The sequence below is a fragment of the Triplophysa rosa genome, unplaced genomic scaffold (genome assembly GCF_024868665.1).
Source record: "Triplophysa rosa unplaced genomic scaffold, Trosa_1v2 scaffold297_ERROPOS213765, whole genome shotgun sequence".
NCBI lineage: Eukaryota > Metazoa > Chordata > Actinopteri > Cypriniformes > Nemacheilidae > Triplophysa > Triplophysa rosa.
Genome location: NW_026634310.1, coordinates 125,321 through 140,343, shown reverse-complemented (window position 1 = coordinate 140,343; position 15,023 = coordinate 125,321). Strand labels below are relative to the sequence as shown.

The 15,023-nt window shown below is 43.0% G+C and overlaps 1 protein-coding gene across 2 annotated transcripts in view; it reads left to right on the top strand.

Annotated features, from left to right (window-relative positions):
- Positions 1–14,675, top strand: part of hmgcra (3-hydroxy-3-methylglutaryl-CoA reductase a) — a 41,595-nt gene extending 26,920 nt beyond the window's left edge. Inside the window, exons 13-18 of one of the 2 annotated variants that reach the window (XM_057327785.1) lie at positions 7,116–7,221; positions 7,334–7,504; positions 12,327–12,467; positions 12,581–12,739; positions 12,834–12,988; positions 13,098–14,675. In XM_057327785.1, coding sequence (XP_057183768.1) covers positions 7,116–7,221; positions 7,334–7,504; positions 12,327–12,467; positions 12,581–12,739; positions 12,834–12,988; positions 13,098–13,149 — 784 coding nt within the window. In that variant the 3' untranslated portion in view covers positions 13,150–14,675. The remainder of the gene's footprint in view (positions 1–7,115; positions 7,222–7,333; positions 7,505–12,326; positions 12,468–12,580; positions 12,740–12,833; positions 12,989–13,097) is intronic. The other variant, XM_057327786.1, reaches the window with a different exon arrangement.
- The last annotated feature ends 348 nt before the right edge of the window (positions 14,676–15,023 follow it).

Sequence of the window (15,023 nt, the reverse complement as noted above, 5' to 3'; positions counted from 1 at the left end):
TGTTGTAAATCCAAAATCCATAGATAAACATATTAAACTAGGCTATAAACTAAATTAAACTACAATCATAAATCCATCTCTTTGTATTCCTTTAGTGCAGGTGTTTGCTCTAGGTGCACGCTCATCTCCAACATGTGCTTTTCTCCACTCAGCCACGAACTCATGTCATTTAAAAATGAACTGTCATTTAATTTTACCTCAGTAACTTATGTTTTTTTACTTAATAATATACCGATTTGAGAGTATACCTATATTTTCGTGATTTTCAATTTATTTGACACATCTAAATTAACAGACCAGAACTAAGTGACTGAAACTAAGAGCTTTTGAATGTNCTGTCGCTCGGCCTTTTATGCATCCGATCTCCTTCGTGAGAGATACGAGGTCGGTGTGGCACCCAACTGACACTCATTATCAATCGCGTCACCGGCCTTGCTTCCTCCTCCCACGGCTCTCGTCACGCCTCCCTCGTCACAGCCATGCTGCCACATGTACTACTGAGGGAACCAGCCTCTTGAGACTAGTCTCTGGAGTTTTCATATCAGAGATTGGCACGACTCGGGTGGCGGTGCTGACAACGCAATATCCTGAGGGCAGGAGAAGGAGGACATATACCGTATGCTGAGGTGTGAATAATCCTCCTTCCAGGGGAGCTCCCCTCGACAGTTCTAATATTAAAGTGAGAACTGCCTTTTTGCTGAAGCCATTCTTTGTTTGAATGACGTCCCTCAGACCAGTCTTCAAAAACTGTGTTGAGATACTTACCTCTTTAGGAGAGCACATCCTCCGCCTTGACGTCCACATCCTCGGATGAAGATATAGGCGAAGCATCGGACATTTCACGGGGTGGGAGATGCCATGATCCCGAACCGCAGAAAAAGAGGCCTATGGTGGAGAGGAGCCGCAGCACATCTCTACAGCCGCCGCCCTTTCACGCACAATGTGACACATCACGCTTGTTAAAATGCCACGTATTGTGTTAAAACTGCACATAATGTGTATAACACAAAACCTGTTTTAATATTACACATCCCCTCAAGGAGTGTAAATAGGGGATGAGCGTCACGAACACCACTGGTGCCTCCGTTCCTCCTCAGCTGAATCGGCTGCAGCAGGGAGCATTAGCCCGGCCGCTCTCCTCGAAGATCTCCAGGCGGAAGCATAGCATGCAAACGGGGAGCTATTCGCAATGCACACAGCCATAACACCCAAAAACTGACTGTGTGTGCTGCACCTCCCCTCCGGGTGGGAGAAAGCATTGGAAGACGCCGGTGAGGGCTCACCCACATCAGCAAAATCTTTTCGCGAACACCACCAGTGCAGTTGCCGCTCCGCCTCGGCAGTAGCGGGGCTGCAGCTGAGGGAACACGAGCCCGGCCGCCCTCCTCAAAGAGCGCTCGGTGAGAGCGCAGCGCACGAAGGGGAAGCTGCTCGCAGTGCACACCGCCAAGTCCCTCGAGAGCTGACTGTGCATACTGCACCCCCAGACACACTTATACACAAATCGTGCATATCCCTGTCAGAAAAATTGCATGGACAGGGAGGAACACATGATCAAAATTATTTGTTAGTCATGCTTCAAACAAAATCTCATCTCTTAAACATACTTTACGGTTACAAAAATAAACCCAAAAAATAAACAAAAGGGAACCAATAGCCAGGGCTATCAGACAAGGCTGATCCAGACAAAAATCAGTTAAGGAGCCATTGGCTCCTATAAGTAAAAAATCAGGCGCCAATTTTTTTTTTTTAAGAGCCACGTAACATTAAGTCAAAATTTTAAATTACATACTTTCAGTTATCCAGGGTTTTTCCTGGCTCAAAATTAGGAGGAGGTGGTGCCATCCTTATTTTGTACACACACTCACGTGTAAACCTACCATACCTTTAAGTGGCTTTAAGACTTTACAAACAACATAAAACATATATATACAGTATATATATAAAACTGGCTATTATTGAGTTTAAAATTTTAAATATCAAATGTATTCAACCAAACGGAAATATAGCCATTATCATTTTCAACTAACTTTTCAGCACAAAATAGCCAACTTAATTAACCAGTCTTACTAAATGAGCAAAACTCATTCACATCCTGCGTTCTCTTGTTGCTCACTGAGTTTTAAATGATTCACTGATCTCTTATATTCTGTTTAAATTAATCGGTTCAGACGAGTCATTCGTTTGCAAATCGGTCTGATCATGATGTGCGTTCATATTAGCAAACTCGCTGTGTACAGTATATTGCTGATACACCGAGCGAACTGCACAGTTTAAAACACTACAATGATGTACGCCACGTTAATTTAGGGAAACTTATCAAGAAATTAAAAGTACTTGGATGCAACAGGAACGATATTCACCTGAACAGCCGAGAAATGCTGCTAATACAGCTCCTACTATAGCTCTTTAGGTGGAAATTAATGCAACTCTTCAGCACCTTACTGTGCTGATAACAAAATGGCGCCACCATTGTGGCATAATGCCGCAACTGCAGCTCCAAATCACAGCACGCAGTGTTTTTGCAAAGACACCCGACAATGGAGAGCAATAAAACAGGAAAAAGTGCAGCTGCATCTAATTTTAAAATTAGTACATTTGGATGGTCGCCAGTGGCGATCTCCGCAAAAATATAACTCGCAAGTTAATATATTTGGTCGCAATCGCAGTCTGGATAAATAGCCCTAAATAGCTAACTTTAGGGTTGCTGGAAAATAACTCCAGCAAGTCCCATGTTGACTTAGCCATGCCACCTCTGTGTGTGATATGAATGACTAGACAAGGGGACAGCAACCTTTGCGACCGAAAGAGCCATTTTGGACCCTCTCCCACCAGATAAATTTGTTTGGAGCCGCAAAATATATGTATCCTTCAAATTACTTTAACATGTTATGCATGTACGGTAGTAGTTACCCGGTTGCACCACTAGGTGGCAATATAGTGCGATTTTTATTGTATTAAGATGTTAAGCAATTTATACATTTTTGTCCCTGGCAAGAAGTGGGAGTGTTGCCTGTCAATAGGAGAGTAGCGTCGCGGTGTTGCACACGCTGCTTTATTTAGACCAGCTTTTTTCTGTGAACTTTTGTTTTGGCTTTTGTTTTTGCAGCGTTTGATGAACAGCCACAAGAGACTGCCTAATCTCCCCATACAGACATCATGTGTAACCATTATGAGAAGTGCACTAGCCAGACAGGATTTAAACTGTGTCAGCTAAAGACTTAAAAGTTTGGTTTAAAGACAAAAAACGTACTAAGCAGAATTTTTTCTCACCATTCCATTTCTAACACACGCATACAGTGTTTGGCGCTGTCTCACATCTGTCAAAGCAGAAATAAAACCGCTGCTCTCTGTATGTTTTTTCTGTCATCTCCAGTCGCGTTCATACTGTATGTACATTGCATGCACTTATTTCTTCTATTCGAATGAAATATCTGAAAAAGCAAATACTGGGTAAATGTGGATGCTTTTTCAGATATTCCTTGAAGAAATCAGAACAGAAGTGGTCAAAAGTGGACAAAATAGACGGATTATAGCAGCAGGTGTAAGTGGTATGTGCCTCTTTTGCCACTTGTGATCCGATCGACCAAAACGCATCTTATTACCAGGCATAAACAGGGCCTTATAAAGACTGCAGGGAGCAGCAGCAAGGGGGCAGAAGAGCCACATCTGGCTCGAGAGCCACGGGTTTCTGACCCCTGGACTAGATTTGTGGGCACTTACATGGGGCCATAAACACATAACATGTTTTTCCATTCCCCTGTGCTACTTTTCCATTGTTTTTCTAAGTAAACACACTCCATATGCATGTTTCTGTCATGTGTGTTTCTATAATTCCATATGTGTGTTTTTGTAACACAGAACCTAAGATATAAACAGAATGAAATTTTAATATTAATATTCCAGCTGTTTCTCTCCTCTGACCCCCTGTTTTTAGCACCGTCACACTCACTTGCGCTGTTATCCTGTCAGGCTGAGGTGCCGACAAGACAATACAGACATGCACCAATTACAAATTGCTAGATATTACCATTATGTGAGTTAAAGGGATATATCACCTAAAAATGAAAATACTGTCTGCATTTACTCACCCTCAGATTTTTCCAAACTATATATTATATATATATATATATACTGTATATGATATTTGGAAGAATGTCAGATCTCATTCACCATTCACTGCCATAGAAGGAAAAATAAATACTATTGGAGTCAATGGGGATCTTCAAGATATCTTCCAAATATCTTCCTCTGTGTTCAGCAGAACAAAGAAATTTATACAGCTTTTGAAACAATCTGAGGGTGAGTTGATGCAGACAGAATTTTCATTTTTGGGTGAAGTATCCCTTTAAGATTCAAATTTATAAATATAGCTGCGAGCAGAGATGACGGGCCCAAGCCATCGGCGCAATCGCCATCCCGGCGGCATCATGGAAATGGTGCACAGCGTTACAGTGCATACAGTGCATTTACAGTAACCCTCTGGCAGTCTGGTTTTAAGGGTTACAGCAATGAAAGGGTTATACTATAACACCAAGAGTTTGAAACACACACAGAGGTAAAGTGAGATCATCTGCTCAGTTGGAGACTGTTTACCAGTTAGTTGAGCCAGAAGATTCGACAACATTGAACAAATATATTAAAGTGGCTGTCCGGAAGTTTGAAGCAAAATTGCAGCTATATGCAGAGTTATTTTCTTAAGTGGGTTGTGCTTTGGCACTGCTGCCCTGCATGGTTGAATCCAAACTCTGTGCTCAGTGCAAAAGTGCACATCTGTACATCAATGTGACACTAAGATATGACTATGTCTATACCAGACGCGAGACATTTAAAAAAACATTACTAATACAGAATAAATTGTAGCTTGTTAGTTATCGATCGTGTTGTGCCTTGTGTAGACAAAAACAACTAATGGAAAATATTGCCTACCTTATGTCCTACAATTCATATCCTAAAAATGTAATCTGAACAATTAATATATCTGCTTCTTTTGTTCAGACTAAATGAAAACAAAGACTTAAAAAAATAAATCACAATAGTGACATCTGACCTGTTTAGCGGATAAAGCCATCACTGCCTTTCTTTTAGATGTTGGAGCCAACTCTTGGAATCCCTGTCAATAATAATACATTATTAATTAAAGTTAATGTACATTAGTACATGGACATTTGTATTAACTAACATTAAAACATACTAATAAATAGGATACAAAATATATTGTTGGTATGGTAGGCAATAAAATGAATGCAGATGAATTATAGGAGGATTTTGTTATTTAATTATATGTGCCATATTTCCTGTTGCCAGCTGGTGGCGCTATGACTTTAAGTAAACACTGATATGGATATGTGTTCAGGCCAGGACTCTTATCAAAAGTGTGAAGTTTGGGGCCTGTTGGACATTGTATGCCTGAGTTACAATAGCTTCCTGTTTCAAGGCGAAACAATGAACTTTGTCAGGCCGCCATGGACACGCCCTTCAACGAAAAGTCAGGATCTTGGAATGTATTATCACAAAGGTCTTAAAATTATTCTGGCCAAATGTGATGATGATCTGTTCAAATCTCTATGAGGAGTTAATCACAGTGTAAAACATGTAACACATGTAACATGTACTGTAACACTATGACTGTAACTGAATATTACCATGTAGATGTCTTCAGGCCAGGACTCAAATGTGTGAAGTTTGGGGTTTGTTACATCCCAGTTGGCATACTATCCGTTCTATGTAGTGTTCGAAAATAGAATTAGTATGTCCCAAATCATAGTATGTTGAAATTAGTATTCTCAAAGTACCCGGATGGTCTACTATTTCCTGTGAAAATTCGAAGTGTGAATCCATGGACACTGAAAGGTTGATATTACCCATAAATCACTGCAGGAGGGCAGAGTTTAGTGACGCTGCACTGCATTAATAAAATGAAATAAAAGATGCTTCGCTAAATTAATAATTGTAAGTATACAGTTAACATTACATGCAAAATAATACATGAATGAATACTTAAGTGAAAGTGAAGTGAAAGTGACCTATTAGTCAGATATGGTGACCTCTGCATTTAACCCATCCAGAGAGTAGTGAACACACGCACAGCAAGTGGTGAACACACGTACACCTGGAGCAGTGGGCAGCTATCACTGCAGCGCCCGGGGAGCAAGTAGGGGTAAGGTGCCTTGCTCAAGGGCACCTCAGTCGTTACCCACCGGCCCTGAGGATCGAACTGGCACGAGTCCGACTCTCTAACCATTAGGCCACGACTGCCCAATACAAGGAAGAGCTGTATTTTGACGTTCGTGACAGTTAATGGTCACAGTGTTGTCTATGCAACAACTGCCACTTCCGTTTTGCATTAGTATGTCCCAGTCCCTAATATGTATATACTTTTCCATAACAAAAACAGTACATACTTTAAGGGCATAGCATAAATAGGCAAATTGGGACACAACAATTGTATGCCTTAGGTACAACTTCCTGTTTCATGGCAAAATGCCAAACTTTGGCAACTGCCACGGTCACGTTCTCCAACGAAAAGTCAAGATCCTCGCAATTTAGCATCGCAAAGGCCTTTAGATAAGAATGACCAAATATGATACTGATTGGATTAAAACTCTAGGAGGAGTTAGTTAAAGTATGACACCTGGGAATGGTAAAAATTGCACAAAATTTACGGAGTAAATTAAAAATAACTGACTTCCTGTTGGGTTTAGAGCTTGTAGGTATTGTAGGTATTGGAACAAGAAGAAACATTAGAAAAACAATAGGGCCCTGCACCTCAGTGCCTGGTCCCTAATAAACGAACGAAAAAAATTATATAGAGAAACAGTTTTGAAGAGGGTTTTTTTGGAAGAGAAAAAAATAGGCTAGACAGGCTACAGGAGGGGTTGTAGAATGGCACAAATGTGAAGCTTGAATGCTCGCCAGTGGCCACTGTAAAAGAAAATGATAGCATGCAGCTGTATCAAGCTGTAAACCATCTTGTTTTAGTATGTGTTATTAAATTGATTAATTTCTGTGACTGGGTCTCAACATTTAGTGCTATTCTTCTGATTGTAAATATGTAATTTTACTGTTGGTATTACAATATGATTGTTTAACATATGTGTGAATTGTTTGTGTAGATTTGCCCGATTAGAGAAGCTTCTGATTGGTCTTGCAAGTCGCAACCTGTACATTCGATTTCAGTCCAGAACTGGAGATGCAATGGGAATGAACATGGTCTCAAAAGTATGGTGAAATTAATTTAAGATTAAAAATGAAAATACTGTGAAACACCAGTCATGAGTAATTTTTTATTGATACCCAATTCAGAAATGTTTCTTTAATGTTTGAACAACAGGGCACAGAACAGGCCCTTGTCAGGCTGAAAGAGGAATTTCCAGAGGTGCATGTCCTTGCCCTTAGTGGAAACTATTGTACTGACAAGAAACCTGCCGCCATTAACTGGATTGAAGGAAGGGGCAAGTCTGTGGTGTGTGAGACTATCATTCCAGCCAAAGTCATCAAAGAGGTATAGAATCTCATCTCTTAAATCGTAGTGACCCTCACACAGGGTATCAATTAATGTAGTCTTTAATTAATCTTTACACAGGGCTCCTACTGTGTAGCATGCCACACACAGGAGACTAGAGGGGTTGTGAGTTTAGGTAACGCTACCTTGTGTTCTTGTGTGTAACAAACTATACATTCAAATGTATAAAGGTTTGGTGGGAGTATATGGTCTCTGTTTTGTGAAAAGTTTATGCGAAGTGCAAATAACAAAATGCAGAATAAAAACAGGACTTCATACCTTTGTTTGATATAATGACTGTGAGTCAAATCCAGTCAAGTCTATGAAAACCATCTAGTGGAATACATCCAATTTCCCTTTGTGTCCACAATAGTGTATTATATGTTAAATATTGTTATATAATCCACTGTTTAAATCAGATTGGGCCTGAATGACCTGTCTTCCTTCATTGTTCTTCAGTAGAACACACAATCCAAGCACTGTTTATGTCAAAATTTATAATGGTATTAAACATTAGACTGATAGCTCGGATTTACATGCATAATATCCAAACAGAGCCATGGATTCAGCCTCCAGTGTAATGTGGATTTTTGTTCATATTTACTTGTTTCTATTTAAATAAAAATAAACATTTTGAAATGATGTATAATTCATTTAAGAGGCAATTAAACATGTACATGGTACATGTTCATTTAAAGGTAACTATAATAGCTTGCTCTTTGGAGCTATAAGTGGTAGGGCTACATGATAAATCGAAAAAAACCCGCAACGATTTTTTTGCACAGTTTGTAAGTGAAGTATGATTAAATGCTGCTGCATCTGAAAGCCAAAGGGTGCTCTCGCTCAGAAACATTTACATTTTTGCATTTGGCAGATGCTTTTATCCAAAGAGACTTACATTGCATTATACTATACATTTTTGACCTTGGCATTGCTAGAGCCATGCTCTAACCACTGAGCTACAGGAAAGCTAAATAAACTCGAAATAAACGCCGCAGATGAAGTACCATAACACACGTAGTTCCAGGAAATGCCTATGATTATCTTTCTATCACTGTTCTTCGAGCCTCAGGTATTTTCATGACAATAAAGTATATTTATAATGATGATGTTTGAAGTTTTTTTTTTAAATGCACATTATAAGCGACTCAAACTCGCATCGGTATGGGGGAGTAGGGAAGCTGAAATAGCGCACTGACTCACCTGGTAAGGGGAAAGGAGCTTTGCAAAGGTACACCCGGCTGGCCGCTGGTTTTACCTGTTTGAGGTAAGACAGAGTGGAGTGAGCTCTCACTGCAAGTGAGCACTGGAGATCTTGAGATCGGTACGCCAAGGTGATGGTGTCCATGATCCAGTGTGCCAATCTCTGTTTGGAGATAGCCCTCCCCTTCTGCTGTCCTCCAAAGCAGACAAAGAGCTGCTCAGAGCTTTTGAAGCTCTGCGTGCGGTACAAGTAGAGGCGCAGGGCGTGTACCGGACACAACATGTTAGGGGTTGGGTCTTCCTCCCCAGGGGGAGCGCCTGAAAGTTCACCACTTGGTCCCTCAAGGGAGTTTTGGGAATTTTGGGCGCGTAGCCAGGCCGGGGTCTCAGAACCACGTGGGAGTTGCCGGCCAGAACTCTAGGGACTCGTTGCACACAGAGAGTGCGTGCAGATCCCCTACCCTCTTGATGGAGGCAAGCATTACTAGGAGAGCCGTCTTTATTATGAGATGAGGTAGAGCAACTTCTCCTAGGGGCTCAAACGGGGCCCTTCCCAGGATGATGACCACTTTGTGGTCCCAAGAGGGTACGGAGTGCGGACGAGGAGGATTCAGCCTCTTCGCGCCCTATTAGGAATCTGATGACCAGGTCGTGCTGTCCGAGAGACTTACCGGCAACAAGCGTATGATGTGCCACCTTGAGGGTGGAAGGGAAGAGGTTGCTCTCTAACCTTTCCTCGAGAAAGGACAGCATGACACCAATCGCACAACTCTGCGGATCTTCCCCATGAGAAGAACACCAGGATGAGAAGAGGCGCCACTTGTAGGCATACAGGCGCCTAGTGGCTGGAGCTCTGGCCTGAGTAATGGTATTAACGACTGCTGGAGGCAGGTCACTCAGGATCTCCTCGTCCCATCCAGGAGCCAGACGTGGAGGTTCCAGAGGTCTGGTCTTGGGTGCCAGTCCTTGCCCTTCCCCTGAGAAAGAAGGTCCTTCATCAGGGGAATTAGCCAGGGGGGAGTCGTCATCAGAAGCGTCAGCTCTGAGAACCAAGTCTGGTTGGGCCAATAGGGCATAACTAACAGGACTTGATGCTCCTCTTCCCTGACCTGGCATAGGACCTGTGCAAGGAGGCTCACTGGAGGGAAGGCGTACTTCAGCTTTTCCTGCGGCCAGCTGTGCACAAAGGTGTCCGTGCCGAGGGGGGCCTCGGTCTGGGAGTATCAAAGCGGGCAATGGGCAGTGTCCAGTGAGGTGAACAGGTCCACCTGTGCCTGCCCGAAATGTTCCCAAATGAGCTGGACAGCGTGGGGGTGGAGTCACCACTCTCCGCGGAGCATGACCTGCCGAGAGAGCACATCGGCTGTCTGGTTGAGGTCCCCCGTGATATGAGTGGCCCGCGGGGATTTCACCAGCTGCTGACTCCAGAGGAGGAGGCGTCGGGCGAGTTGCGACATCTGCCGTGAGCGAATGCCACGCTGGCGGTTGATGTACGCCATGGCAGCCATGGTGTCTGAGCGGAGCAGCACATGCTTGCCCTGAATGAGAGGAAGGAACCTCTTCAGAGCAAGCCAAGCGGCGAGCAACTATAGGCAATTGATATGCCACTGCAGGTGGGGGCCATCCAACGAAGTGCCAGAGCATGAGGTCCCTGTGCGTAAACAACATATCTCGCGAGTGCGCTTATGTTGAGAAATACGCACACTCTGCTTCCTGAGGGGAACAAGAGCAGTCTCCGCCACCTTGGTAAAGACATGGGGAGACAGGGCCAGACCAAAGGGCAGGATTTTGTTCCAGTATGCTCAGCCTTCAAAAGCAAACCGAAGGAACGGTCGGTGACTAGGGAGAATCGAGACTTGAAAGTATGCATCCTTCAGGTTGATTGCCACGAACCAATCCTGATGCCGAACAGATGTCAGGATGCGCTTTTGCATCAACATTCTGAACGGGAGCCTGTGAAGGACCTTGTTCAGAGTGCGGAGATCCAGAAAGGGGCGCAACCCCCCACCTATCTTGGGGACAATGAAGTAGGGGCTGTAGAACCCCAAAGACATCTCGTTTGGAGGGACGGGCTCAATCGCATCCTTCACCAGAAGGGTGGCGAGCTCGGCCTGAAGTACAGGAGCATTCTCGCCTTGAACCGAGGTAAACAGAATGCTCCGAAACCTGGGAAGGCATCTGGCAAATTGGATCGTGTAGCCGAGACTGATCATCCTCATTAGCCAACACGATGGGCTGGGGTGCTGTAACCACGTCCCCAGACACCGCGACAGAGGAACTAGGGGAAAGATCTGTGTCACCGTCCCCATGGGGGGAGGTTCTGTGGCTGGCAGAACAGCCATCTCACCGGGGCCCTGGGGAAACGGGTGGTTCTGCTGACTTACCTGCCTGTAGTCTTCGTTGCACATTGCACTGTTGAGTGGAGAGTGCTGAGGGCTGCACGATCAGCATGAGGCAACATCGAGGTGAGGCTGTGCTCTGCTGAAAGAAACACTCAGGGGAAAAAGGAAGCTCTTTTTGAGGCAAGTTGGGCATCAGGCCCTGGTGGGACGTGGCAGGGACCGTCCCAGTGCAACTCAACAGCGGTGTAGTGGCTGGAGTTGTGCCCGATGTCTTGGGTCTCCCTGGGCCATCCGATGCTGTGACGGAAACCTCATCACGCACTCGCGGCGTGAATCCACAATGGACGGTCAACTGCTGTCCATCAGAGACAGGTTCGGTGAGCGCGGCGGGGCATGGTCACCGGTAGATTAATGCCCATGGGAGTCCCCATATCACCAACGCCGCTCGGCCCACTGCAGATGGCTGGGCAGCCACCGCAGAACGGGAAGCAGACGAAGTCGTGGCTGCGTCTAGGAAGAACACAGCCAACCGTGACCGCAACACCTTGATAGACATGTGCTCGCAATGCGGACATGTTGTATCTATGAACGCTACGTCCGTATGCTGGCGCCCAAGCATATGATGCAGGTGTCCCGTCGGGTTGGAGGATGAAGGGAACAGCGGTAAGACATGTCTGGCGACAAGTGCACGCTCTTAGAAATTGCTCTTTTAGACACCTCGGTCCCCTACCGAAACGCCCAGGGGAAGTCGCACACGAAGAGGACGAGTCCGCTGCTCTGCGTCGTAGATCCAGTAGAATGTGAAGCAATGAAAATCGCTCAGCATAAATGAATGCCTCGCTGGTTCCGAAGAACAAACGATGAATGAATGGGCACGCCATCTTCCTTTTATACCCGTATGCATGGGGCGGAGACTGGTATACCATGCCTTTCGCCAAGTTAATTGGCCTTTTAAAAGTACAATCAGAGATGATAGGTTCTCAAGTTCAAACCCCATTCTGTCTCGATACAACGTCGAGAGACCAACAGAAAGGGAACTCAAGTTACCTCTATTGGAGCGAACCCTCCTCATCTGTAGCAGCTAGAGAGGGGCCCTGTAATGAACTGGACCCATTCTTTGGTCTGCTGTTCACTACAAAATCGAATCGTTAATTGTCTGTATATGTTGTATTTGTTTACATTTAATAATGCTTCCTAAGTTTAAATGCTAATTTCTTCTAATAATACAGTTTCTTTTATACATTTGGACAGTCTTACATGAGTGTCTTTTTATTTAGGTTTTAAAGACAACGACCAATGCTTTGATAGATGTCAACATCAGCAAAAATTTGGTTGGATCAGCTATGGCTGGAAGCATCGGGGGTTTTAATGCTCACGCTGCAAACATTGTAGCTGCCATCTATATTGCTTGTGGACAGGTAATAAATGTTTAGATAAAAAACAATATTGTTTGTATTAGTCTTGAGTTAAAGTAATTGTACAGTGTCTATGCTGTTATACAAATTTAATAGAACATCTCTTACTTTTAAAGGACCTGGCTCAGACAGTAGGCAGCTCCAACTGCATCACTATAATGGAAGCCTCAGGGTCCACAGGGGAGGATCTTTATATCAGCTGTACTATGCCCTCTATTGAGCTTGGCACTGTTGGTGGGGGCACTAACCTTCCTCCCCAGCAGGCCTGTTTACAGGTATTTATACTGCGTTGTCAAAGAGTCAGTGGCTTCTGAAAGATTTAAGGTCATAAAGTTGATAAAGTAGTATTGTTTTCACTTCTGTGTCCAGATGTTAGGTGTAATGGGTGCCAGTCAGGAGTGCCCAGGTGAGAATGCCCGTCAGCTTGCCAAGGTTGTGTGTGCCACCGTACTTGCAGGAGAGCTGTCACTTATGTCTGCACTCGCAGCTGGACACCTGGTCATAAGTCACATGACTCACAATAGGTAAAAAAGTTTACTATACACAATTCAAAGAAATGCATAAATCTATATAATTCTTTTGTAACGTAACATCTGGAGAGACCTGCATAATTGATTTTTCTTTTGGTTACAGATCAAAAGTGAATTTGCAAGAAGCTTCAGGAACATGCCAACAGCCATCCTGAGCAAGCATCAGCTGCAAAAATGCATAGAGGCCATATAGACAGAGGATCTTACCTTCAAGGCACAAAATATTTATACAAAATATGTTTTCAAGGACATAAAAATAATACAGACTTACTCTCTTCTTGTGTCTACTTTTCCACAAAAGAATTGCCTTTGCGTACACGTTTTTAATGTGTGTTTACATGTTTTTAATTTGACATTTTAACATAAAGGATAAAACCACACGTTTCAAGATTTAATGCCAAAAACGTCAATGTTGAATAATATCTTAATTAGATTTCTGATTCCAGAAATCCAGCTTGATTTGTTATCAGAGCAAAACTAATCTTAGATCAGGGGCTTTAAAAGTATGGGGCGTGTCCCGAGGGGGGATCAGAGCATACACATTTTTAAGTAAACATATTAAACCTCTTAAGCTCTGCAGACCGGTGACATCATCAAGATATTATTTAAAATTTTAAAGGTCTGAAGTGGACCAATAAACCCATATTTGGTATTGTTTGAAAGCGTAGGCTCTCTATTTTCCGCAGATATGAATCAATTTGGACATTTATTTGACTGTAAGATAGTTATTTATCTCCCCCCCCCCATTTTTGTACATTGTCCAATATTAATATTTTTCATATCGCTCAAATTTGACAAACATGGGCAAATCATATATCAAATAAAAGCTCTCATTCCCAGGATTAAGGTTCCAGTTATTTTTATTGAATTATAAACACATAACCAACAGGCTTCGAATTAATCATGAGGTAAGAAATCACATTTTGAAAACACACTAGTGAAAAAATTGAACATTTGCTCCGTGAGCTGCGGAATATAGCGCAGATAGCCACAAATGCTATATCGTCTCTTACCTTAGATTCTCTTCTACAAAATGAGCCCATTTTCACCGTTTTGCGTGATTGCACGAATAATCCGTTGCTTTGTCTTGTATGTGCAAAACGCAACAAAGTAGTGTTATGATATTTAAAAATTCTGGAAAATATGAAAACATCCATTGATCCAAATGACACGCATATCTTCCGAAAGTTGAGACCCTCACCTTTACAAAGATATGACGGACGCTCAGATCGGCCAATCAGAGGCTGAGATAATGCGCCCTGAACTAGAGGTGACGTATACTACCCAAAGTAAATGCGTGCGCTCAAACCTGGCTCAGATTACAGGATTCTCGGCCAGAATTTACCCCGATTTCCCCTCCCGAGAATCTTTGAAAAAATCGGGTCCAGAACCTCGATCGGGTCCGAGGTTCGGCCCAGATTATCACGTAATGTGAGGCCTTCACAGATCGAATTTTACACCTCCCAATCTGCTCCGAGAGAAATCGGGTAACGTTACTGAGGTAACGTCTCAGTAACGTTAGGCTGCTGTAGAGATCCACCTGCTGCTCTTTTACTGCATAGCCCCGCTACCACCGACCTTGCGCTTTAAAAGTTTTATTTTATTTTAGTTATTGTTGCTCTTGTGCAACAGATGAAAAACAGTTTATTTGTATTTTGATACTATATACAGGTGCTGGTCATATAATTAGAATATCATCAAAAAGTTGATTTATTTAACTAATTCCATTCAAAAAGTGAAACTTGTATATTATATTCATTCATTACACACAGACTGATATATTTCAAATGTTTATTTCTTTTAATTTGATGATTATAACTGACAGCTAATGAAAATCCCAAATTCAGTTTCTCAGAAAATTAGAATATTACTTAAGACCAATACAAAGAAAGGATTTTTTGAAATCTTGGCCAACTGAAAAGTATGAACATGAAAAGTATGAGCATGTACAGCACCCAATACTTAGTTGGGGCTCCTTTTGCCTGAATTACTGCAGCAATGCGGCGTGGCATGGAGTCGATCAGTCTGT